The 24,517-nt window shown below is 53.2% G+C and overlaps 2 protein-coding genes and 1 non-coding gene across 7 annotated transcripts in view; 2 read left to right on the forward strand and 1 right to left on the reverse strand.

Annotated features, from left to right (window-relative positions):
• PTGER1 (prostaglandin E receptor 1) lies at window positions 1-3,597 on the forward strand. Of its 2 annotated transcripts, XM_036302768.1 has the most exons (3): window positions 5-313; window positions 1,145-2,115; window positions 2,719-3,597. In XM_036302768.1, the coding sequence occupies exons 2-3, from the start codon at window positions 1,165-1,167 to the stop codon at window positions 2,980-2,982; spliced, it is 1,215 nt and encodes a 404-aa protein (XP_036158661.1). In that variant the 5' UTR covers window positions 5-313; window positions 1,145-1,164; the 3' UTR covers window positions 2,983-3,597. The 2 variants fall into 2 exon arrangements, with proteins under 2 accessions (XP_036158660.1, XP_036158661.1); XM_036302767.1 differs by having other exon boundaries at window positions 1-313; window positions 1,145-2,851.
• The window catches only part of PKN1 (protein kinase N1), a 25,901-nt gene continuing 4,974 nt past the window's right edge, over window positions 3,591-24,517 (reverse strand). For 3 of the 4 annotated variants that reach the window (XM_036302750.1, XM_036302748.1, XM_036302749.1), the window contains exons 3-22: window positions 22,957-23,108; window positions 21,283-21,418; window positions 18,174-18,319; window positions 17,681-17,894; window positions 16,778-16,972; window positions 14,492-14,601; window positions 14,257-14,400; window positions 12,438-12,513; window positions 12,217-12,358; window positions 12,036-12,129; window positions 8,012-8,091; window positions 7,860-7,935; window positions 7,674-7,765; window positions 5,515-5,691; window positions 5,249-5,311; window positions 5,058-5,134; window positions 4,751-4,893; window positions 4,367-4,474; window positions 4,205-4,285; window positions 3,591-3,871 (exon numbers count right to left, since the gene is read on the reverse strand). In XM_036302750.1, the coding sequence (XP_036158643.1) occupies window positions 3,668-3,871; window positions 4,205-4,285; window positions 4,367-4,474; window positions 4,751-4,893; window positions 5,058-5,134; window positions 5,249-5,311; window positions 5,515-5,691; window positions 7,674-7,765; window positions 7,860-7,935; window positions 8,012-8,091; window positions 12,036-12,129; window positions 12,217-12,358; window positions 12,438-12,513; window positions 14,257-14,400; window positions 14,492-14,601; window positions 16,778-16,972; window positions 17,681-17,894; window positions 18,174-18,319; window positions 21,283-21,418; window positions 22,957-23,108 (2,510 nt within the window). In that variant the 3' untranslated portion in view covers window positions 3,591-3,667. Of the gene's footprint in view, window positions 3,872-4,204; window positions 4,286-4,366; window positions 4,475-4,750; window positions 4,894-5,057; window positions 5,135-5,248; window positions 5,312-5,514; window positions 5,692-7,673; window positions 7,766-7,859; window positions 7,936-8,011; window positions 8,092-12,035; window positions 12,130-12,216; window positions 12,359-12,437; window positions 12,514-14,256; window positions 14,401-14,491; window positions 14,602-16,777; window positions 16,973-17,680; window positions 17,895-18,173; window positions 18,320-21,282; window positions 21,419-22,956; window positions 23,109-24,517 lie in introns of those variants that run through there. The other variant, XR_004966680.1, reaches the window with a different exon arrangement.
• On the forward strand, window positions 21,953-22,059 carry LOC118652746. The gene has a single exon (XR_004966693.1). It is a non-coding gene; the product is annotated as a U6 spliceosomal RNA (small nuclear RNA).

Genomic DNA, 24,517 nt, shown 5'->3' on the forward strand with positions numbered 1-24,517 from the left:
GGGGGGGTGGCAGGACAACTCCATGGGAGCCCCCCTTCCTCATAAGGGGAGCTGGGGCCCAGAGTGACCCCTACCCATTGCCAGAAGTGCAGAGAGGGGGGGTCTCTGCCCTCCCCAGGCCCCTCAATGGGCTAGTGCTGGGTGGAGCAGCCCCTGGAGGCCTGAGTGGGCAGCCAGAGGAGGCAGGGAGCCCAGCAAGGAGCCGCCCCTGTAGGAAGGGAGGGAGGGAGCGGCCTGCCGGAGAGCTGGAGCGCAGCGGACAGCCGGGACTGAGAAGCAGGCGATGGGGACCTGGTGTTCCAGGCACCACCAGGTAAGAAGACCGGGGTGCAAGGATCTCAGGTGGGGCTGGAGGGCACAGAAGGATGGGGCCATGGTTCCCTCTACCTGTTCATCCTGTGTTCTCAGCCCTATCTGTCCTGGTTGCTCTTAACCATCTGTCCCTTCTCCTTTCCCTTCTGGCCCAGGGGGCAGTAATGCCCTCTCAGCCCTCACCACTGGATATCAAGGGAGGGGTGGTCCTGGGTCAGCCTGAGGCCTCTGGGGCAGGGACGGGGAGCTGGCGGGAGTGGAACCCTGGGGCATCCTGGGGGAGGTAGCTGTGGTCTGGTAGGGCCTGAGTGAGAGGGAGACAGCAATGGAGCTCAGAGATGGGAATGTGGGGGACAGAGATGGGGCCATGGCGACAGACAGTGCAGTGGGGAGAGAGGGGCCCACAGTGGCAGAGGTGGAGCTGTGGGCATCAAGGATGGGACTGGAGTAGGGCTGTCCGAGACGGGGCAGTGGGTCATGTGGAGCCCTAGGATCAGAAATGGGTCCTCGAGTATCACATGGGGCAGGGGACCAGGAATTCGCTATGATGTAAATGGGAGGTGGGTCTATGAGACCCAGAGGCTATGATAGACCAGGGGACTGGGGCCAGGGGAGCCACAGTGAACCGGGAAGTAGGCAGTGAGGCAGAGTGGGGCTGGGAGCAAGAGCTGGGAGGGAAAGAGGCGAAGGAGGAGTCAGGAACTGGGCACCAGGGTCTTTGGCGTTGCCATGGGGTCCCTTGGGCCCTAATGACCCAAAAAGGGACCATCAGCTGGTCCCAGTGGGCGCTGTGCCCAGGGCCAGCCTCAACTTGCCCTCCTCTTCTCCCCAGCCCCACCCCCGGCACCTGACATGATCCCCTACGGGCCCCTCAACCTGAGCCTGGTGGGCGAGGCGACCACGTGTATTGCACCTGTGGCCCCCAACGCATCCACTGGGCCACCGCCGGGCATCGGGGGCACATCACCAGCGCTGCCCATCTTCTCCATGACGCTGGGCGCGGTGTCCAATTTGCTGGCACTGGCGCTGCTTGCGCAGGCCTTGGGTCGCATGCGGCGCCGCCGCTCGGCGGCCACCTTCCTGCTGTTCGTCGCCAGCCTGCTGGCCACCGACCTGGCTGGCCATGTGATCCCGGGGGCACTGGTGCTGCGCCTGTACGCCGCAGGGCGCCCGCCGGCTGGAGGCGCCTGCCACTTTCTGGGTGGCTGCATGGTCTTCTTTGGCCTGTGCCCACTGCTGCTGGGCTGTGGCATGGCGGTGGAGCGCTGTGTGGGAGTGACGCGGCCCCTGCTGCACGCCGCGCACGTCTCAGTGGCCCGCGCTCGCCTTGTGCTGGCCGCGCTGGCCGCCGTGGCCTTGGCCGTGGCTCTGCTGCCCCTGGTGCGCGTGGGCCGCTACGAGCTGCAGTACCCCGGCACGTGGTGCTTCATCGGCCTGGGCCCGGCGGGCGGCTGGGGCCAGGCACTGCTCGCCGGCCTTTTCGCCGGCCTCGGCCTGGCCGCGCTGCTCGCCGCGCTCGTGTGCAACACGCTCAGCGGCCTGGCCCTGCTGCGCGCCCGCTGGCTACGCCGCTCGCGACCGCCATCCCGGACCTCAGGCCCCGACAGCCGCAGGCGATGGGGTGGGCGCGGACTCCGCTCGGCCTCCGCCTCCTCCGCCTCCTCCGTCGCTTCGGCCTCCGCTGCCCCCAGCGGCATCCTGGGCCGTGGCTCAACGCGTAGAGCCCGCGCCCACGACGTGGAGATGGTGGGCCAGCTCGTGGGCATCATGGTGGTGTCGTGCATCTGCTGGAGCCCGCTGCTGGTGAGGGGCGCACCGGCCCCTTCAGCCAAGTTCTTCCTGCTCCCGCCTGGGCCCCTACTACCTTTTCCATCCGAGGATATTCCTGTCCCCTCTCTCTTCCCCAGCCAGAGTCCCGCCCCCTTCAAGCCCCACCTGTCAAGAAAGCCCGCCCTTTGCCCTCTCCCTGACGTCCACCCCTCCTCCAAGCCCCCTGATCTTTCTTCTTCTTGGGGTCTTCGTAGTTCACCCCAACCCCACAAGCTTCCTCCCCAGCCGCACACCTCTAGGCCCTGACACTCCATTCTCTGGCTCCGTCCCCCTCCCCCTACCACCTCCATACACCGTTTTTCTTCTTCCCTTCAGCCCTCTGCCCTTTGGGACACCTGGGATTTCTCTTCTTTCTAGTCCGAGCCCCACTCGAAGGCCTTTGCTTCTCCGCGTCCTTTAAGGCCCCGCTTCTTCGCCGATCTTTCCATAGCTCCTTTTCACGAAGACACCCATTTTCCTCCGTGACGCTCACAACCCCTTTACCTTCCAGTCAAGCTCCCATCCATCCCAGCCCCACCCATCGCTGGGCCCCTTCTCTGACAACCACTCCACCGCTCACCGCGGCTTCTCCCGCAGGTGTTGGTGGTATTGGCCGTTGGGGGCTGGGGCTCCAGCTCCCTGCAGAGGCCGCTGTTTATGGCCGTGCGCCTCGCCTCGTGGAACCAGATCCTGGACCCCTGGGTGTATATCCTGCTGCGCCAAGCCGTGCTGCGCCAACTGCTTCGCCTCCTGCCCCGGAGGCCCGGCGCCAAGGGCAGCCCCGCGCTGGGTCTAACCAGAAGCACCTGGGAGGCCAGCTCGCTGCGCAGCTCCCGGCACAGTGGCCTCAGCCACTTCTAGGCACACCCGGAGGCCCAGCAACTAAGCCAGACCACTCCATGCCGGGCAAGGTCCGCAGCGCGGAGCCTTCGAGGAATAAAGCCATTTTGCGGACCAGCCCAGGGCGGTGTGTCCCGTTGGTGCTACAGCACGCGTGTGGCCGCTGGGGGGTGGCAGAGGCCAGGGCGCTCCTCCGGCGGTGCAGTTCCGGAACTGGCCACGCGGGGGCCCAGGCCGCCTGACGCGGAGCCGGAGCCGCAGGAGCATGCGCAGAGTGCTGCCACCGTAGCCCCGGGCTCCAGGCTCGAGTGGGAACAGTGAGGGTGGTGGAGCGCTTCTGGCCCTGCCGCTGCCAGGACGGACTCCCGCAGCCATTCGCCCACGGGGGCTCTGAGCTCCCCCAACACAACCCCAAGGCTGTACCCCCAAGCCACGCCCCATCACAGCCCTGAACCCCTCCCTCCAAGGCCTGTCCATGCTCCCTACCATAGTGACAGCCCCAAGTTCCCATCCTCCCGACTCCCTTCCAATTACCCCCCAGCATAACCCAAGGCATCTTCCCACCCCACTCTCCCCACCTCTCATTACGCCCCTCCATCCCCATTACTGTGAACAAAAAGAGCCAGGGATGCATGGAGGGGGCAAACCCCAAAGGCATTTTTAAAAACTAACAACAGCTGGGTGGGAGCAAGGGCAGGGGAGCAGGCTAACAGCCCCCGGCCACGAAGTCGAAGTCCCGGAAGGCCGCCTGCTCCGCGGCCGTGAGGGGCCTCGAGTCCCGGGCCGGGCTCAGCGTGGGGGCCTCCCCGGTGAACTCCTCATCAAAGTTGCTGACATCTGTGCGGCCTGACAGCGTGGGCACGAAGGGCGGCGGCAGGCGCCGGGCCAGCAGGGCGTCCCAGCCCAGGGTCTACAGGGAGAGTGGGGGGAGGTCAGTGTGGGGGGCTGGGGCACAGCGGGCATGAGGGGCCAGCCCCTTGCGCCCCCTCCACCTCTGGATCTGTGGAGGTCCCTCTGAGTCACAAGATAGCGGGGCAGAGTGGGCGGGGCTGGGAGGCCCGAAAGGATCAGGGGAGCCTGGTCTCACACTAAGGCAGCGGTTCCCTAAGGCCAGCCTGGAGGAGGTATGGGTGTAGCAGGGTCAGTGAGGGTGAGGGAGGGGGAAGGCAGGGGTGACCATGTTGAAGGTGAAGCAACAAGGTAGGGGAAATGGCCTGGCCCTTGGAAGGATGAGGGTCCTCACCCTGAAGAAGGGCTGTTTCTTCACATCCTCCGCATCCCTCTCGCTGGATCCCAGCCTCCGCTCCGGATTCCTCCGCAGAAGCTGCGCGTGGGGGCACTGTATCAGCCTTCCCTCCGGACCCCAGAGCCCTCCCCAGTACACCCCAGCTTCGGGGGTCCTCACCCTGCGCATGATGCCGATGGCTTCAGCTGACAGGAATCGGGGGTAGCGAACCTCATCGTTGACGATGCTGTCAAATACTTCTTCCTCGTCGTCCCCTGGAAAAGGGGACTGGGAACAGGGAGAAAGCAGGGAGAACAGGGTGAATGAATTAGGCACCTCCTCTGGCCATGCCACACCCAGCCACAAAGCCCTCTGCTCTGGCTGCACCTGCACACAGAGGGTATGTACCCCACTTTACAATTTGGAAACTAAGGCCAGAGAGAAGCCACCTGCCCCTGGTCACACAACACGTGTTGGAGGCAGATTCTGATTCCACCCCTGGGCACACGCAGGTTCCAGTGCCATCCCAGGGACAAGCAGGGTGGGGGCAGCCTGTGGCCTCACCTCACCAACCAGCATCTCATAGAGCAGCACGCCCAGCCCCCACCAGTCCACCGCCCGCGTGTACGACGTGTCTGTCAGCACCTCGGGGGCCAGGAACTCCGGGGTTCCACAGAATGTGCTGGTCCGGTCCCCATAGCCCATCCCTGGGGCAGCAGGGACATGTGAGATTATTGGGGGATGGAAGGGGTCCCACCAGCCCTGTCCCAGGATCAAGGGTGAGGTTGTGAGATAACCTGGGTAGGGTTGGGGACTCCATTCCTTCCCCCCATTCTGTCTAATACCCTCAGATCCCTGCCCCGCCCCTCACCCTCCTTGCAGAGGCCAAAGTCTGCGATCTTGACATAGCCCTCCGTGTCCAGGAGCAGATTGTCCAACTTCAGGTCCCTGTGAGGGGTTGGGGGATGTAAAGAGGAATGAGTGGGAATGGGGGCCCTGCCTGAAGCCTGAGGGCCCCCCAGTGGGCAGAGCATGCATGCATGAGCATGCACACGCACACACCTGTAGACAATCTTGTGTTCGTGGAGAAACTGCAGCCCCAGGACCACGCAGGCTGAATAGAAGCTGCAGAGAGAGGCTGGTGTGAGGGAGCCAGGCCTCCCCACAAGGAAGATCATACAAACCTGGATGCCACATCCTCAAAAGCCCCCCATTCGACCAGACTCCAAGGGCTGGGGGGGGGGGGGAGCGGGCAGGGAGGAAGGTGGGATCTTTAGGGGGAGGATGGAGAAGGGACTGAGGCATGGGGTGCAGGGGGCCAGGCTCACATAGCTCGGGGTTCGGAGAAGACGTCACTGTGGATGTGCAGCATCAGGTCCCCACCAGCCGAGTATTCCATCACAAAGCACACGTGCTCTGGTGTCTGGAAACAGCCAAACAGGTTCACCAGGAAGGGGTGTCCTGCGCTGGTCACCGCTGCCAAGATCCGCTTCTCACACATCAGGCTGGACAGGGTGGGGACAGGGGTCAGAGAGCATAGTAGCTCCCTACCCCCAACTCTCACACTCCCTAGAGACCTCAAACATTGGATATTTGTTGAAGGCCTCTTATGGCTGTGCAACCTTGGGCATATTGCTTCATATGGCTAAACTTCGGCAGCCTTGTCAGCTAAACAGGCTCCTAGAATCCATCTGTCATCCTAGTAACATTCCCCCAACTTCTCTTTGGGGAGCTGCAAGGGGTTGGCTATTGGAGCACCCCATCTCCCTGGCCAGGAATTTATTCAGGAATGAGGAAGCCAAGCCAGTGGGGCTCAATCTCAGGATTTCTGTTGGAATTTTTAAAAAGCGTTTTTATTGCCCAAGCTGGTTTGGCTCAATGGATAAAGTATCAGCCTGCGGATTGAAGGGTCTCAGGTTCAATTCTGGTCAAGGGCACATGCCTGGGTTATGGGCTCAATGCCCAGTAGAGGGCGTGCAGGAGGCAGCTGATCAATGATTCACTCACATCATTAATGTTTCTCTCTGTTTCCCTCTCCCTTCCTCTCTGAAATAAAAATATATTTTTTAAAAAATTTTTTATTGCCGAAATCGGTTTGGCTCAGTGGATAGAGTGTCGGCCTGCGGACCGAGAGGTCCCAGGTTCGATTCCGGTCAAGGGCATGTACCTGGATTGCGGGCATATCCCCAGTAGGAGATGTGCAGGAGGCAGCTGATCGATGTTTCTCTCTCATCGATGTTTCTAACTCTCTATCTCTCTCCCTTCCTGTCTGTAAAAAATCAATAAAATATATTTAAAAAAAAAATGTTTTTATTGATTGCAGAGAGAGGAAGAGAGAGAGAGAAACATCAATGGGCTGCCTCCAGCATGCCCCCTACTGGGGATGGAGCCCGCAACATAGGCATATGACTGGGATCTCCTGGAATTTTTTAAAGAAGGGCTAAATCTAGTGGATGAACCTTAAACTGCTGGGTGGAGGGCACCTCTGCCGCTATGAGGGGACTGCAAAGCCCATACACAGGAAAGCAGAACTGAGAGACATTATCTGAGCACCTGGATACAACCATGCCTGAAGGCAGACACCCCTGGACATTTCTGATCCAGAGCAATAAATTCTTCTATTTGCTTAAGTCTGCCCGAATTGGGTTCCTGGTTAACAAAAAGATATCAAGAAGATTGGGGATAGTCTCAGTGTTTCTAACTGAGAATTTACAGGAGGCCAGGCACTATGCAGAATGCTCTAGATTCAGTCTCTCATTTAATGCACCTTGATTACCCTGCAACAAAGACACTATTACTCCCCTTTTATTGAGGGGTAGGCTGAGGTTCAGAAGGGTCTCCCCAGGATCTCTGAGTATGTCTGTGGCAGAGATGGGATTTGAACTCAGGGCCCTGACCCCAAAGCTGAGGCAATGCTACGGCACCATTAAGAGCATAGGCTTCAGCCCGGCTGGTGTGGCTCAGTGGTTGACCATTGACCTATGAACCAGGAGGTCCTGGTTCGATTCCAAGCCAGAGCACATGCCCGGGTTGTGGGCTCAATCCCCAGTAGGGGGTGTGCAGGAAGCAGCCGATCAATGATTCTCTCTCATCATTGATGTTCCTATCTTCCTCTTCCTTCCTCTCTGAAATCAATTAAAAGAAAAAAAAAGCACAGGCTTCAGAGCCCGAGTCCCTAGGTTTAAATCCTGGACCAGCTGCTTACTGGCTCTGTGGCCTCAGGCAACTTGCTCAACTTCTCTGTGCCACCAGGAGAATGGGAGCAATAACAGTGTTTACCACACAGGGCTGCTATGGGGAACAAATGAGTCTGAATATAAAGCGCAGAGTGGATGTTTCTAAGAGTGAGTATAAATAAGTAAATGTTAAGAAAAGAGTTCATATTTTCTTAAGTACTAGCTCAGTAAGTGTGAGGAAGGACTGCTCTGACTCCCATTTCCCAGGAGAGAAGACTGATGTTCTCAGACGGCCTGAGCAGGGTCCCCACCTCTCCACCTCATCTCGGGCCACAATGTCCCCTTTCTTCAGAGCCTTGATGGCGAACAGCTCCCCACTGGGCCGGAACTCAGAAAGCAGCACCTGTAACCACAGTGGGCAGGGGTGGCCTTAGCAACCAGTCCAGAGACCCAAGGGTGTAGACTCCCAGCTCTTCAACTTCCTGCCACCGTCTCACCTTCCCAAAGTGACCCCGGCCCAACACTGCCAGGAACTTGAAGTCCTCGAGGGTCAGGGGTGACTTCCTGAGAGGGCTGTGGAGAGAGGACACTGGTGGGGACAGGGACAGTGGGCAGCGGTGGTGGGTGGTGGACAGGGGAGGGGTGTCACCTGCATAGGGCGGGGCCTGTGGTCTCCTGAGTCTCTGAAGGCGGCTCAGATGTGGTGGTTGTCTCCTGGACTGGTGAACTCTGTAGCAGAGAGATGGGGTCAGAGTGAGGCACCCCATAACCACAATAGCCACCAAGGCTCCTGTCACCTCTCTGACCTCCCCTCTGCTCCCACTTGCCCCTCGTTCACTTCCGTCTAACCACAAGTTCCTCTCACTATGCCCTGCACAGACCAGGCATGCTTCCACCCTCGTATCTCTGCACCGAGTGTCCCCTCGCCTAGAACTCTTTTCTGCAGTTCCTTCCTCACCTCCTTCAGGCCTTTATTCAAATGTCACCTTCGTAGGTGGTCAGCGGACCACGCTATGAAATAAGTAACAGAACCCGCAACACCAACCCTCTCCATCCCCCCTTTTCTGCTTTATTTTTCTCCCCAGTACATTTCATGCTGTAAAATATTTACCATTTATCTACTTATTCCCTTTATTGGTATTAGCCCTTTGGAGCCACTTAATTCTTTTTTTTTTAAACAAGACCTTTATAAACTATATTTTTTATTGATTTCAGTGAGGAAGGGAGAGGAAGAAAGAGATAGAAACATCAATGATGAGAGAGAATCATTGATGGCTGCCTTCTGCACGCCCCCTGCTGGGGATCGAGCCCGAAATCTAGGCATGTGCCCTTGACTGAATGGAACCCAGGACCCTTCAGTCTGCAGGACAATCAGTGCTCTATCCACTGAGCCAAACTGGCTAGAGGTGGCATTAATTCTTTATACCACATCTATATGTAACTTTGAAAAGAATCAAAATTAATATTTTTATGGGGAAAAAGTACACAGTTCCAAAAATTCAATCAGTACAAACAGGCTCAAACACAGTCCTCCCTGCCTCAGCTGCCCTCGCTAGAGCCAGCTGCTGTCAGTGATTTCCTTGGTATCTTTCTAGATATAGTTTATACCCACATGAACAAAAGTGCCAGGATAGGCTCCACTTTCCTTGCACAATAGTCTATTGACAATATTCTAATCTTGCTCTCCCACTGGACAATCTGTCTTGGAAATCAGTCTATACCGGCACACCAGACTTGTTTCATTTTCACAGCTGCATACTATTCCACTTTGTCATTTATTTAGCACTGGTTCCCATGGAGGGTCCCTGAAGTTATTTCCACTCTTTTGCCCTCACAAAGCTGCTGCAGTGAACAGGATGTGATGCTGTGTGAAGATCTAGGGTAGGTCCAGAGTGGGATTTCTGGGTCAAGACAGTATCCATTTCTTTGTTTTTTGTTTGGTTAATCCTCACCCAAGGATATTTTTTCCATTGCTTTTCAGAAAGAATGGAAAGGAGGCGGGGGGGGGGGGGGCGGGGAGAGAAACATCGATGTGAGAGAGACACATTGATTGGTTGCCTCCTGCACGTGCCTCCTGGGAATGGGGATCAAACTTGCAACCCAGGTATGTGCCTTTGACTGGAAATTGAACCCAAGACCCTTTGGTGCAGGAACCAGTGCTTTAATTGCTGAGTCACTCTGGGCAGGGTAAGATAGTGTCCATTTTTAACTCAGCCAGCTAGCCCCCCAAGTGGATGTAACAGTGGGCATGCCCATGGGCTGCCTGTTTTCCTGCATCTTTCCCAGCCATCAGTGTTACTAATTTTGGGGAGGTTTGGGTTTCTTTTTTGCCAGACTCACCTCATCTCATATAATGAGATATCTCATTTAATTCAATGCCATGAAGCATGTATTATTATTTTCTTTTTCTCTTTAATCCTCACCCAAGGATATATATATATATATATATATATATATATATATATAGCCCAGTGCACAAAAATTTGTGCACTCGGGGTGGGGTGGTCCCTCAGCCTGGCCTGTGCCCTCTCGCAGTCTGGGACCCCACGGGGCATGACCATCTGCTGGCTTAGGCCCGCTTCCCGGGGGATTGGGCCTAAGCTGGCAGTCAGACATCCCTCTGGCAGCCCAGAAGCCCTCGGGGGATGTCCACTTGCCAGCGGGGAGCAGGCCTAAGCTGCAGTCTGACATCCTTAGTGCTGCTGAGGAGGTGGGAGAGGCTCCCACCACCACTGTACTGGCAGCCATCAGCCTGGCTTGTAGCTGAGCAGAGCTCCCCCTGTGGGAGCGCACTGACCACCAGGGGGCAGCTCCTGCATTGAGCGTCTGCCACCTGGTGGTCAGTGTGTGTCATAATCACCAGTCATTCCCAGTCTTTCTGCTGTTAGGGTCAGTTTGCATATTACCCTTTTATTATATAGGATATATATATATAAAATTGATTTTTAGAAAGCAAGGAAGGGAGAGAGAGAAAGAGAAACATTGATGTGAGAGAGAAACATCGATTAGCTGCCTCCTATACCCACCCCAACCCAGTATTGAACCTACAACCTAGGTATGTGCCCTGACTCGGAATTGAACCCACAACCTTTTGGGGTTAAACAATGTTTCAATCAGCTGAGCCACCCGGCCAAGGCTATTTTTATTTTAAATAAAATAGCCCTAGGGTTTGCTCAGTAGTTAGAGTGCTGGCCCGAGGACTGATTCCAGACAAGGGCACGTACCTTGGTTGCAGGCTCAATCCCCGGCCCCAGTTGGGGCACGTGCGGGATGCAACTAGTTGATGTGTCTCTCACATCAATGTTTCTCTCTCTGTGTCTCTCCCTCTCCCTTCCCTTCTCTCTAAAAAAATCAATGGAAAAAATATCCTCAGGTGAGGATCAACAAACAAAATAAAATATAAAATGCACTCAGGCCCTAGCTGGTTTGGCTCATTGGATAGGGTGTTGGCCTGCAGACTGGAGGGTCCTGGGTTCAATTCTGGTCAAGGACACATGCCTGGGTTGCAGGCTTGATCCCCAGTAGGGGGTGTGCAGCCAATCAATGATTCTCTCTCCTCATTGATGTTTTTATCTCTTTCTCCCTCTCCTTTCCTCTCTGAAATCAACATATATTTTAAAATGATAATAATTTAAAAATGCACTCAGGGAGATGGTGACGGGATCAGCTATCATATACATGTCCACCTGGGTCCCCATCCCTAGACAAGGAGTGGGTAAATGCTGTTTTTTCTATGGTTTGTAAACTAAGGATGGTCTTTATATTTTTAAAGGGATGGGAAAATCGAAAGAATACTTCCTGATCTAGGAAAATGATGTATCATTGAAACTTCAGTGTCCATCAGTCAGGTTTTCCAGAACACCGCCACACCCACTGGTGTATGTTAGTATTACGTGTGGCTGCTTTCTACAATGGCAGTGTTGATAGTTAGGACCAAGGCTATCTGGCTCACAAAGATGAAAATACTGATTATATCACCCTTTACAGAAAAAGTATGCTGACCTCTGACCTAGAGCAAGATGTAGAAGACTCCTATCACTTGGCAGGCTCCCCTGTGTTCCCCTCCTATCAATAACCACCCCCACCCCACCCAGAGAAAAACCACTATCTTGACTTCTATCTTTGACATGAGTTTTAAACATGCTCATTTTTACAGGGCAGTGTTTGGCATGGGTCACACAGCTAGGAGGTAGCAGAGCAGGAATGGGGACCAGGAGGCCTGGCTCTGGAGCTCATGTTTTTATCCAGGATAAAGAACTGGACCCTGCCCTGGCAGGTGCTGCTCAGTGGTTAGAGCATCGGCCCAAGAACTGAAGGCTCACGGGTTCAATTCCCTGTCAAGGAACTTGCACTGGGTTGCAGGTTCACTCCCTGCCCCAGTTGGGGCTCATGCAGGAGGCAAGCAATCGATGTGTCTCTCTCACATCGATGTTTCTCTCTTAATCTCTCTCTTTCTCCTCCTTCCTCCTTCCCTCCATTCTCTCTAAAAAAAAAATCAATAGAAAAAATATCCTCAGGTGAGGATTAACAACAACAAAAAGAACTGGACCTGGGTTCTGCCAGAGGAGTGCTGTGTGACCCAGGGAAGTTCCTGGTGGTCTCTGGGCCTTGAGCTGGGAAGGAGGCTCCCTGATGCTGCCTAGCCAGGCTTAGGGGAGGAGAGAGATGCTTACCAGACTTGATGGGCTGGAAGGAAAACCCAGAGGGCTCTTCTGGGGGGAGTTGTCCAAATCCGCCCCGAGGTTAAGCTTCTCCACGGATATGTCGCTGTAGTACCAAAAAGGAGGGTATATCGGACCCAGCACCCTGAGAAGCAACAGGGGCAGCAGGGACCCCAGGGCCTGTCCTCCTTACCCTGTGGATCGGGTCTCGGGTGCGGGAGAAGACCCCGGGCTGAAGGTGCCTGTGGCCGTGGCACTGGGAATGAACCTTCGAAGCAGCCGCACCCAGGTGGCGACGTCGATGTTCATCTGCCTAGCACGCTGGAACGCCTTCCCTGGGGGGACGGGGCAGTGTCACCTCCGAGACGCTCCTGGGACCCCGGGCCTCTCCCCTGCCCGGACCCACCCATTCACCTTGCTGCTTGGAGAAGATTTTCTTCTGCCGTCGAAGCCGGGGTATCCTCTCAATGACAGGGTTGCGGAAGGTGACCTGGGGAGAGGGGTCACCGGTGAGGACCCTTGCCCACTTCCAGGCAGCTTAGTGGAGAAGCCCTTAGGAGCAGAGGGGTGCACGTGCATGTTTTGGGGATTCCGATCACTGTGGCATTGCACCATATTAAGGGGTTACAAAACCAATCCACCCCTTGGCAGAGCCACCTCCTCGGCCCCAGTTGGGGCACGTGCGGGAGGCAAGGAAAGGAGAGAGCAAGGAAGGGAGAGAGAGAGTGTCATTTTGGAGCCACGAGAAGCAGGCACCCAAGCCTTCCTCAGGGGGTGGGGAGGGAGTCCGACCCAACAAGATGCACATTCAACTCCAGCAAACAGGTCCTAGTCGCTTAGTGCCCTGATTCCCGAGAGCGTTCCCAGACCTGCAAATCATCATTGCTGGAGAAGGTGCTAGAATGCAGATCCACGAGCCCCCCGCCTGGACTCACTGGTTCAGCAACACCAGGGTGGGCCCAGCGGTGTTTCAATAAGCCCTCCAGGTGATACTGGTGCCCACCCAGGTGGGGCCACCACTGGTCTAGCTGAATTCTCCAAACTCCAACACATCTTCTAGAAAGTGCTAAAGTCACAGAACAGTGTCACTTTATGTGTGTCCAATACAGTTGCCACTAGCCACATGTGGCTATTTAAGTGAAACAAAACTTAAGTAACTTTAACGTTTCAGTTCCCCAGTCACACTGGTCACACTTCAAGTGGCTACTAGGCTGGCGGCTACTATACTGGATGACACGGACAGAAAACATTTCCTCCCACAGCAGAATGCAACTATTGTTGTCTCATCGACAACACAACTATAGAAAGTTCTACCGGATGGCATTTGGGGAAGCATAAAACAAAATCAAATGCCAGAGAGAAAGCCTGAAGGCTTCAGAATCTGCCCCCGGGCCACCCCCACCAGCTCACAGAAGAAACTGGCCTGCCACTGAAGTCAGCTCTTCGTTTCCTTCAGTTCCTGGATTATGAGATCACCTAAGAATTTTCACAGGGGGATATGGGTATGGGGAGGGATGTATGTATATATAAAACAGGGCACGTGGATATGTTAGAGGCAAATTTAAAATTTTTTAGGATGCTTTGGGCTAATGAAGGGCCGGGGCTTTTCTCCTCTGGGCCTCTGTTTCCTCCACTGTCAGCTGTGCCTTAGGTTGTTGTGAGGATGAACAAGTGAACCTCAGCAAGGCACTGGGGACATATGAAAGGGGTTAGCTAGGAATGTTATTCAGATCATGGCCTCTCGACCAGGGGACGATTGACAAGGTCTGGAGACACTGTGGCTGTCACAACCAGGGGGTTGCAACTGGCATCCTGGGGGTGGAAACCAGGGATGCTGCTCAGTACCCTACAATGTACAGAATGGCCCCTGCAACTGAGAAGGATCCGGCCCCCATGTCTACAGTGCTGAGGGTGGGATCCTGGACTTGAACCCTAACCCCACTGCAGAAGGAATCTCTCTCTACTTGACTGTGGCTCTGCTAGCACCTGTTGCCATGGGCCATGACATGTAGCCAGGTTTTGTTTTTCTTTTCTGGTTTGAAAAAATTCTGTTAAAAAAATTTTTTTAAATCTTGCCTCAAAACAAAACCAATCCAAGCTTAAGTCATGTCACTGATATAACTAATTAGATGTACTTTTCTATCAAGGTTCTGAGCCCAATCGATACATATCTTCCAAATTTGGACCTGGAGATGCAGGAAGTATTTTCTCAGGGTTAGGGGTATGACTGTACCTCAGCCACCAGGCAGCCCTGGGGTTCCATGTCCAGCTGGACCTCATGCCTCTCGTTGTCCAAGAAATCCTCCAACTTTAGGAATTTGAGGGCACACAGGCCCCGCTGGTCCCGCCAGAACACAGCCAATTCCAGTTCCCGTGCCTCAAGGGAAAGGAAGAGGGCCATCATTTGGGGGTGCCCAAGGCCCAGAACCCTCCTCCTTCAAGCCCCATTGTCCCCCAACCTAGCTCACCCTCTCTAGCTCCAGGGTGAAGCTCTGGTCCCAGGCGTTGGGACCACATGGCTTCCAGGATGTCTGTCCCACCACTGTGTTATCCAGCTTGAGCACAGTACTAACTTCACCTGCAACCGGGGAAGAGGGGTGGGGGGATGAGAGGGTCAGGAAATGCTGGGGTGGGATATAGCTCTTTTATCTTATTAAATATTTTTATCATATTTCCTATCATAATATTCTGCTATGCTATCTTTTTAAAAATATATATTTTTATTGATTTCAGAGAGGAAGGGAGAGGGAGAGAGAGAAACATCAATGATAAGAATCATTGATTGGCTGCCTCCTGCACGCCCCGCACTGGGGATTGAACCTGCAACCGGGGCATGTGCCCTTGACTGAAATTGAACCAGGGACCCTTCAGTCCACAGGACAACACTCTATCCACTGAGCCAAACCAGTTAGGTCTACCTTTCATATTAAAGCCTTTAATCCACCTCCAGTTGATTTTTGTGTATGATGTGAGGTAGGGATCCAAATTTACTTTTATTCTATATGCACATTACACATTCCAGCAATGTACTCCTAAATATTTACCCTAGAAAAATGCATGCAGATATGTACCAGGAGATGCATAATCTAATGCTTATATAATGGCCCCAAACTGGAAGCATCTCCCTGTCCATTAACAGAGGAATTAACACATAGGGTGTCCCAAAGAAATGTATACACACTTTAACAGCTGACAGCTCAGTTCTGAAAATGAAATGTACTTTAATAAACACTGCCTTTATAATTATTCAAAGTATGTGTATAAATTTTTGAGGAACACCTTCAAAATGACAATATAGTCTTATTACCTAAATCATGAAATTGCTGATATTCAACTATTTTTTACAACACAAAAAACAACACAAAAGAGACATGCATGAGGCAGCAGATTGGTGTTTCTCTCTCTCTCTAAAAAAAATTTTAAGAAATCAACTTCTGTGTGGCACAGTAGTTGAACTTTGACCCATGAACCAAGAGGTCACCAGTTTGATTCCCGGTCAGGGCACATGCCTGGATTATGGGCTCAATCCCCAGTGAGGGGTGTGCAGGAGGCAGCCAATTGATGTTTCTCCCTCATCGATGTTTCTATCTCTCTAATCCTCTCCCTTTCTCTATCCCTCAAATCAATACAAAATATTTTTAAAAATAAATTTAAAAAAATACATAAAACTTTGTGTAAAAAAACACACACAAAAACTGAAAGACATCAATTTGATTTGGCTCAGTTTAAGACAATAGACTATTAAACAGGAGTAAAAATGAATGAACTATAGTTTAACACAACAATATGGATCCATCTTCCAAACAATGTTGAATGAAAGAAGCCACTGATATGGAATCTGTATGCTTCCACATATATGAAGTGCTAAAATTACAAAGGAAACCAAAAAAAGAAAAAGAAAAAAAAAAGACAACCATGAAGTCGGAAGAGTAGTTACCATTGGGACAGAAAAGGAAGGGGCTAGAATTGGGGAGGGAACCTGAGGAAGCTTCCAGAGAGTTCTATTTCTTGACCTGGGTGGTGGATATATGAATGTTTGCCCTAATGTTATTTTTCGTTACACATACTTTATATATATTAGTGTTTCTTTATTGTGGTAAATTCATATAAAAGTTCCATCACAAACGTTTTTAGGTGGAGAGCCACGTGACATTAAGTATATTCACGCTGTCATGTGACCATCACCACCATCTACCTGCAGAACGTGTTCATATGCCCAAACTGAAACTCTGTCCTCATTAAGCATTAACTCCCCATCCTGCCCCCCAGTCACTGGGAACCACCATTCCTTCCCCCTCTCTGAGTTGGACTGCTCTAGAGACCGCACATAAGTGGAATCACAGCATTTGTCTTTTCGTGACTGGCTTATTTCCCTCAGCACGATGTGGTTCAATGGGCATTTGGGTTGCTTCTACCTTTTGGCTATGGTTGAGTCATGCTGCTATGACCACAGGTGTGCAAATGTCTCTTCAAGAACCTGCTTTCAACTCTTTTGGGCATATACCCAGAGGGAGGACTGCTGGGTCAAATGGTAATTCCATGTTTAATTTTTTGAGGATCTGTCATGCTGTTCAGTGGCTGCACCATTTTACGTTCTCACCAACTGTGCCCAAGGGTTCCAATTTCTCCACATCCTCCCTGACACCTGCTGTTTAGCTTACAGTACCCATCTTAATGAGTGTGCCGTCAAAGTGTTATACATGTGGGGTATCCAAGGACCCCTCACCCCACCTCATCCCTCCAGACCCACTCACTGGTGTTCTCGGCGTCTGCTTTGAGGCTGCTCCGGCCACTAAGGCTTCCACTTCGGCTGTAAAGGCCCCGAGCTGGCCGGCTCAGGAAGGGGGTGCGGCTGTCCGGGGGCCCAGGCCCTCCCGTTGAGGGTGAAGGGTTCCAGGGGATGGTCTCTGGAAGGTCCCTGCAGCCCACCACACGCACCTCCAGGGTCCCTGAGGGAGGGTGAGGCTCAGGGGGGAACCACCATTGAGGCAGGTGGAAGGGAGGGGGCCCCAGGTGAAGTAGGTATATACAGAAACAGCCAGCACGCAAGTGGGAGCAGGTGAAGGACAATCAGAATGGGGCAGGGGATCTGATACAGGATGGCTGTGCCCAGAAATAAGGAATATGGGACCAGTGGGAGGGGAGAGGCTGCAGCAGGCCAGGCTGGGGAGGGGCTCTGGGTGCTGGGGTTTAGGACAGAAAAGCGTGTAGGCTGGAAGTCCAGGCAAGGAGAAGCAGAGCAGAACCAGGCCATGATTCAGAGGGCCATCTGAGGTCCAGGGCAGGGGCTGAGGCCTACTGTAGGGTTGGTCTGGGGAGGTAGTGGTTGAGGAGTCTAAGGAGGGTGGGTTAGGGGCAGGGGCAGGGGCAGAGGTTCAGCGCCGAAGGTTCTGAGAGTGAGTGGCTGGACTGAGGGACTATGGCTGCAGGAGAAAGGCAGAGCTGGATGGGGAGGTGGGGAAAGTGAGAGAGGAGTCCAAAGTCAGAGGGCAAGGTAGGGCAGGAGTCCAGGCTGGAGGGTTGGGGTGAATGGAAAAGTGAGACAACAGTGGGATGGGAGTCTGGATCTTTGGGGGGGGGGGGGGGAGTTGGGGACAGTGAGGGGTCAGGAGTTCAGAGCTGTGGGGTGGGTTCAGGTAGGGGAGGTCGGGACCCACCTGTGAGCGGTGAGGGCTTGCATAAGGTGCTATAGTGCATGGCAGGGAAGGGCCCAGCCAGGCGGGCACTGAAGACTGCGGATGAGGCTGCAACGAGCTCCTCGCGCAGCAGCTGCCCCTTGGGGTGGTCAGTGGGCAGCTCCCCAAGTCGCCGCTCCAGCGCCTCTCGAAGAAGCCCCAGCTTCTGGTTGGACTCGGTCAGCTTCTCCTGGGCCTGCAGTAGGAAGAGCAGGGCCGGCTGGGGACACAGCTGGGCTGGGGTGTCCGACTAAGTCCTACCTAGGGCCCCTTTTCCCTTGAGGCCCCAAACCCAAGCCTCCCTTAACTTCCTGAAAAGTAGGTCTGATCACACGGTCTAAAGCCCCCACCCGCATCGCGGCACGCCCACGCCAAGGCCCCGCCCCTCTCACACGGAGGCCCCACCCCACATCACTAAATGCCCCGCCCCTACACGGAGGCCCCGCCCCTCTCACACGGAGACCTCGCCGCTCACCTCGCTGACTGCCTTGCGGTCAGGGGCCTTGGCGGCGCTGAGCAGGCGCAGCACATTCTTGGCGCCCTCGGCCACCGCGTGCTCAACTCGGAAGTGGTGCCGCAGCTCCTCAATGCGCAGCTCCACCGCCCCCAGGTCCGGACCCCCTGTGGGCACAGGGCAGTGAGGCGGGCCTGGGATCCAGGTCTAACCAACCCAGACACACAGCCTTCCATAAGAGCTGGCACTGGCCACAGACATATCACCACCAACACGCATCGAGTTTCACCCAAGGGGTGGGCAGGCTCTTTTATCCAAATACTGTCACTCCCAGGGATGGTCTCGGACAGAGGCTGTCACACTGGGCAGTCAGACACACAGGCACGCTGTCAACACAGGCTGAGGGACAGAAACACCGTCAGGATCCTACTGCATCCCCAGGGACTGTCATGGGGACACCATGGACAACTGGACAGCCACAAGAATATAGTCACACAAACACAGGACATTTTTTAAAAAAAGTAACTTTTATACCTTGCTGATGGGAATTCAAATTGCCTTTCAATGGAGGCAGTTTGGCCATGTCTGTCAAAATCACAAATGTATTTACTCTTTGTTTTTAAAATATATTTTATTGATTTTTTACAGAGAGGAAGGGAGAAGGAGAGTGATAGAGAGTTAGAAACATCGATGAGAGAGAAACATCGATCAGCTGCCTCTTGCACACCCCCTACTGGGAATGTGCCCGCAACCAAGGTACATGCCCTTGACCAGAATCGAACCTGGGACCCTTCAGTCCACAGGCCGACGCTCTATCCACTGAGCCAAACTGGTCAGAGCTGTATTTACTCTTTGATCCACATCCCAATTCAGGGACTGCGTCCCATAGAAACACCTCTGCACTTGACAGAGGTACATTGTTATCCATGGCAGCCTTCTTTCTAAGAGCAAAAGACTGGAAACAACCCAATTTTGGCAAAGGGACATTGTCACAGGGGCAGAAGGGCATGATCACAAGACCCTTAAGACACACGGTCACACCACGGCGGAAATCCCAGGACTCTAACTCCAGCCCAGGGAAAATCATAAGAACGTAATCACATGGCCACATAGATAAGGCACAGAGATAGGCAAAGAAATGCCATCACACTGTCACCCAGGCAGGGCAGTGCCACCAATACCCATAGGCATGGGGACCCAATGTCGAAAAGCTGGCTGTCACACCCAGTGTGAAGTCCCTGACACAGGACACAGCCAGTCACCCAAAGGCACAGGAACAGGCACCGGGACACACTGTCACACAGGTGTATGAAACTTGTCACCCAGAGGCACAAGGCCTTGGTCACATTTATCCATGGCTGTCTTGACAGGTACACTATTCATGGCAGCCATCTTTCTAAGAGCAAAAGACGGGAAACAGCCCAACAGTCTCGCTGTCCTGTACACCAGACCCAGACCCTGGAGCTCAGCCACAGAGGCATACCATTACCCACAGGTGTATGGCACTCACCTGCACACCGACAACATAGTGCCACAGGAATCCTGATATTCACAGGCACGTCATCTTACAAACATAGTCACACTCTTGCTTCTAGGCCTGCTGTCTCATGGCACTCAGACAATCACTGAGACTTACACTTACAGGACAAAGTCATACTGTCCCCAAGTTCATGATATCACCGAGAAGCGCATGGCCATCATCATACCATCACACACCATTACTGAGAAACCCACAGGGGTATTCACAATACAGAGAGACAATCACAGGGACAGTCATACTGACACTCTGCCCCACCCCCCCAAAAGACACACGCATTGTCATCTGAGTTACAAACCCTACTGCTATGGTCTGAATGTACGTGTCTCCCCAAAATTCCTATGTTGAAACCCAGCCCCAACATAGCAGTATTAGGAGGTGGGACCTTTAGGAGGTGATTAGATCATGATGGTGGAGCCCTCATGAATGGGATTGGCGCCCTTATAACAAAGACCCCAGGCCTGGCCGGTGTGCTCAGTGGTTGAGCGTTGACCTATTTAACCAGGAGGCTGAGGTTCGATTCCCGGTCAGGGCACATGCCCAGGTTGTGGGCTCCATCCCCAGTGGGGAACATGCAGGAGGAAGCCTGATCGAGGATTCTCTCTTATCATCGATGTTTCTACCTCTCTCTCTCCCTCTTCCTTCCTCTCTGAAATCAATAAAAATATTTTTTTAAAAATAAATTAAATAAATAAATAAGAGAGACCCCAGAGAGCTCCCTCACCCCTTTCACCACATGAAGAGAGCTTGAAGACACCATCTATGAACCAAGGAGTGGGCCTCACCGGACACTGGAACTGCGAGTACCTTGATCTTGGACTTCCAGCCTCCAGACTGTGAGCAATAAATTTCTGTTCATCAGCCACACAGTCTATGGTTCTGTAATAGCAGCCCAAACACCCTAACACCCACCAACAGCTGACTCTCCTCTGTCATGGTGACAAACAAACTAGCATAGTCACAGGGCATACACTCAACCGATGGTCCCCACAGTCTATGGCACATTAATGCTGACACACATCAGTAGCAGACACAGTCACACAATACATCAAGACCCTGCCACAAGTTCAGGTTGACAATCAGGTTGAGACACCCCTCAGGCATTCATTGACAGACACATATGCGGTGGACACCCACAGATTTACACAACATGAACCAACATGACAAGGCAACCACTTAGTCCAGATGTCTGCAATTTTTTCTATAAAATTTGGGAGTAAATATTTTTGGCTTTGCAGACCACACAGGCTCTGTTGCCACTACGCAGCTCTGCTGTCCCAGTGCAAAATTGGCCTTAGATGATAGTAAATAAATGGGCATTGCTGTGTGCCAATAAAAATTTACTTACAAAAGAAAAAAAAAAAAAGCAGTAGCAGATTTGGCCTGTGGGCTATCGTTTGCCAAAATCTGATCTAGGGTAAACTTCAAGTGGGACAAAATGGGAAACTGAGGCCCAGAGAGGGGGAACAGGCTCCAGTCACAGAGTGAGTCACAGCACCCACCTCTCTGCCACAGAAAGGGCTCCCTCTCAGGGCTGAGAGCTGAGCTGCAAGTCTAAATGCAGGCACGGCTGTCTCAAGGCGAGGGGCTCACCTTGGGCCTCATCTGGGGCTGCCTGGCTCTCCAGCTGGCAGGCCTGAAGCGCCCGGCGGAGCTGCATGCGGATGATGTCAATTTTGGTCTTACTGTCCTGTAGCATCTGCTGGGCCGTCAACAGCAGCTTCCGGTCCTGGGGGCAGAGGTAGGAAGTGAGAGGATTGCTGAACAGCTGGGGTCCAACCACCAGCCTTACTGTCCACACAGTGCAGGCCTGGGTGACGGTGTGACAGAGTGTCTGTATCTGTGTGCTCCTGGATGTAAAGGGGGCCTGAATCCTGGCTCTGCCACAGCTGTGTGGCTTCAGGCAAGCCACTTAACCTCTCTGGGCTTGTTTCCTCAATCTGCAGGAATGGGATCAGTACTAAGAGCACTGATCCCCACTGGGCTGAAGATTAAAGAGGCTGATCTGTATGAAGAGCTCAGGGCTGTGCCTGGCACCAGCAGGCACTGTATTCGCATTAGCTGTTCGCACACATGCACATCCCCATGGCAGGGGTAGCCCTGACTATAGCCACGTGGGTGAGTCTCCAAGGGTGACTGGGTGGGTGTATGAGACAGTCTGCTATAATGGGGCTCCAGATGTTTCTGTGTGCAGTTCAAGGTACTGCAATGACTGGACATAGCCCAGGACCCTCTGTACACACAAGTAGTAGAAACAGTTGCCATGCTCGCTTCGGCAGCACATATACTAAAATTGGAACGATAGAGAGAAGATTAGCATGGCCCCTGCGCAAGGATGACACGCAAATTTGTGAAGCGTTCCATACTAAAAAAAAAAAAAAAAAAAGAAGAAACTGGTTGTGTATTTTTCCATCCGCTTTGTGCTGTGTTTCAGAACCAGGCAAAGCTAACCTGTGTGAGAGAAGCCTGGGTATTGACTGAAGGAGGGAACTTTCTGGGTGACTGGAAATGTTCTGGATTTTGATGGGGTGGTGTGTACACAGGTAAAATTTCATTGGGCTGTACACTTAAGTTTCCCATACGTCTGTATGTTATTGCTCAATAAAAGCTAGAAAAAATAATCTGTGTAGCTTATTCCCTCACATGTAATATTTGTGTGTGTGTGAGCACACGAGCATGGGTGAACAAGTGTCTCTAGCAGCATGTCTGACTGCTTGTCTGTGTGAGTGTCTCTGGGTGTTGGGACAGACAGACCTGTGACAGTGTCCCCGTGTTGGTATAACTGGGGGGGAAATCTGTATGAAAACTCTGGTCTCTGGGTGTGAATTTAATGGTGTATCTGTGGGTCTAAGTGATGTCTCTACATGTTATATGGTGTGTGGGTGTCTAGGTGTTGCTATGACTCTGTGACTCTAGATGTTATGACATGGGTATATCTCTGGATGTTAGGTTGATGACATGTGTGCATCCAGGTGTTGACATGTGTCAGAGAGATGTCACTAGCAGTGAGTGGCTCTGTGTGGGCCTGACCATGGACACCCTCAAGTCTCTAGGGGACAACTAAGTGTGGGAGGACAGTCTCTGCCATGTGTCTGTCTGACATCACACACAGTCACCCCCTTTCCCATAGGGCCTGCTTGCACCCCAGTCCGGCCTCCCGCCCCCCATCAGTCCCTGTCCCCCCCCTAGCCCCCGACCTCTCCCACCCGCTGCCCATGACCTGTTCAAGAGCATGCATGCACATGGGGGTGCCTGCTTGTGCCCTACCTTGGTGCTGCCATTGCTGTATGTCTGGATCATGTTTTCTGCCCCCTGCTTCACCTTCAGCTCGATGGCCAGCTGCTTCTCCAGACCAGCCACGCGGCTCAGGTTGGCGGCTGAGCAGGCCGGGCCACCCTCACCAGGGGACAGGGGGGCATCTGGAGAGAGGTGGGTGCGACAGAGTCACCAGGGCCCTCACCTCCATCTGCCCAGGAGGTTTGGCCCAGCTGAAAGGATCTGCCCTCTGTCCAACCCGGATTCCATCCCAGGCCAGGGCCCTGAGGATCCAACCACCCCAGACCTCGGAGGGAACCCCTCAGTGCCAGGGCGGGACCAGCATGAATGGGCAAGTGTCCAGGTGTGCATGAGTCCTCAGTGTTGGTGGGACTATGAACAGAGGCCCCTAATTCTTTACACAGCTGTGTGGAGGCCAGGGTGTGAGTGTGGTTATCTGTAACCCATAGGGTACTGGCATGATGAAGCCAGTGTGCGTTTCCCTAGGCGCTTGTGTAACTATGTGAGACAGCAGGCTGGAAGGACTATGTCAGCACGGCTTGTGTGGCTCAGAGGTTAAGTATCAACCCATGGACCGAGAGGCTGCTGGCTTGATTCCGGGTCAGGGCACATGCCCGGGTTGCAGGCTCTATCTCCAGTAGGGGCGTGCAGGAGGCACCTGATCAATGATGTTTCTCTCTCATCAATATTTCTATCTCTCTATACCTTCCCCCCCACACTCTCTATAAATCAAGAAAACATTTAAAAAAGAAAAGAAAAAAGGACTGTGTGAGAATCTGGGTGCTGGGGCAACCCTAGCATGTTTCTGTTGGCACAACTACATGTTCAGATCTCAGGTGATGGTATGACTGTGTCTGAGTGTCTGGGTGTGTACAGCCAGATACTCATGTCTCTGGAGCTGGCATGGCTCTGTGTGACTCTGTGGAGAGTAATGTGACTGTGGGAGTGACCCTAAGTGTAGATGTGACCATATGAGATTCTGGGTGTTGGCCTAACGCACTATCTCATAGTACTGACATAACTGTGGGCCCCTAGCTATTGATATGCCTATTGTATGGAAAGGCTGGGTGCTGGTGAAAGTGGTGTTGGGTCTTTAGGCCCTGTCCTGTTATGCATACAAGTCTCTGGCTGTTGATAGGACAGTGTACGTCTGGAAGAGCTAGACAGCTGTGTTTATGTGAATCTGTGGGGGTTGGTGTGACCGTGTGTGAGTCTCTGGGTGTGTATTGTTTGTGTGTTGGTGTGACTGTGTGTGCATCTGTTTGGGTGCTGGGTGGTAGTATGGAAGTCTCTGCGTGCTGTGGTGACTTGAAGCCTTCCTGGGATTCACGTGATAGTGTCTAAGTCCTTGGGTGTTGTCTGGGTGTTGGTGTGACTGTGAGTCCAGATACTGGTGTAACACTGGGTGGGTCCTTTGGTGTTGTCCAGGCGTTGGTGTGGCTGTGTGTGGTTTGGGGTTCTTGTGTGGCACTGTAAGTCCCTGGGTGTTGGTTTTGAAGTTTGCTCGAACTGTTTTTGAGGGTGGAGGCTACTGTAACCCAGTGGTCTCCTG

This window comes from Myotis myotis, unplaced genomic scaffold (assembly GCF_014108235.1).
Source record: "Myotis myotis isolate mMyoMyo1 unplaced genomic scaffold, mMyoMyo1.p scaffold_m19_p_33, whole genome shotgun sequence".
In the NCBI taxonomy this organism is placed as follows: Eukaryota; Metazoa; Chordata; class Mammalia; order Chiroptera; family Vespertilionidae; genus Myotis; species Myotis myotis.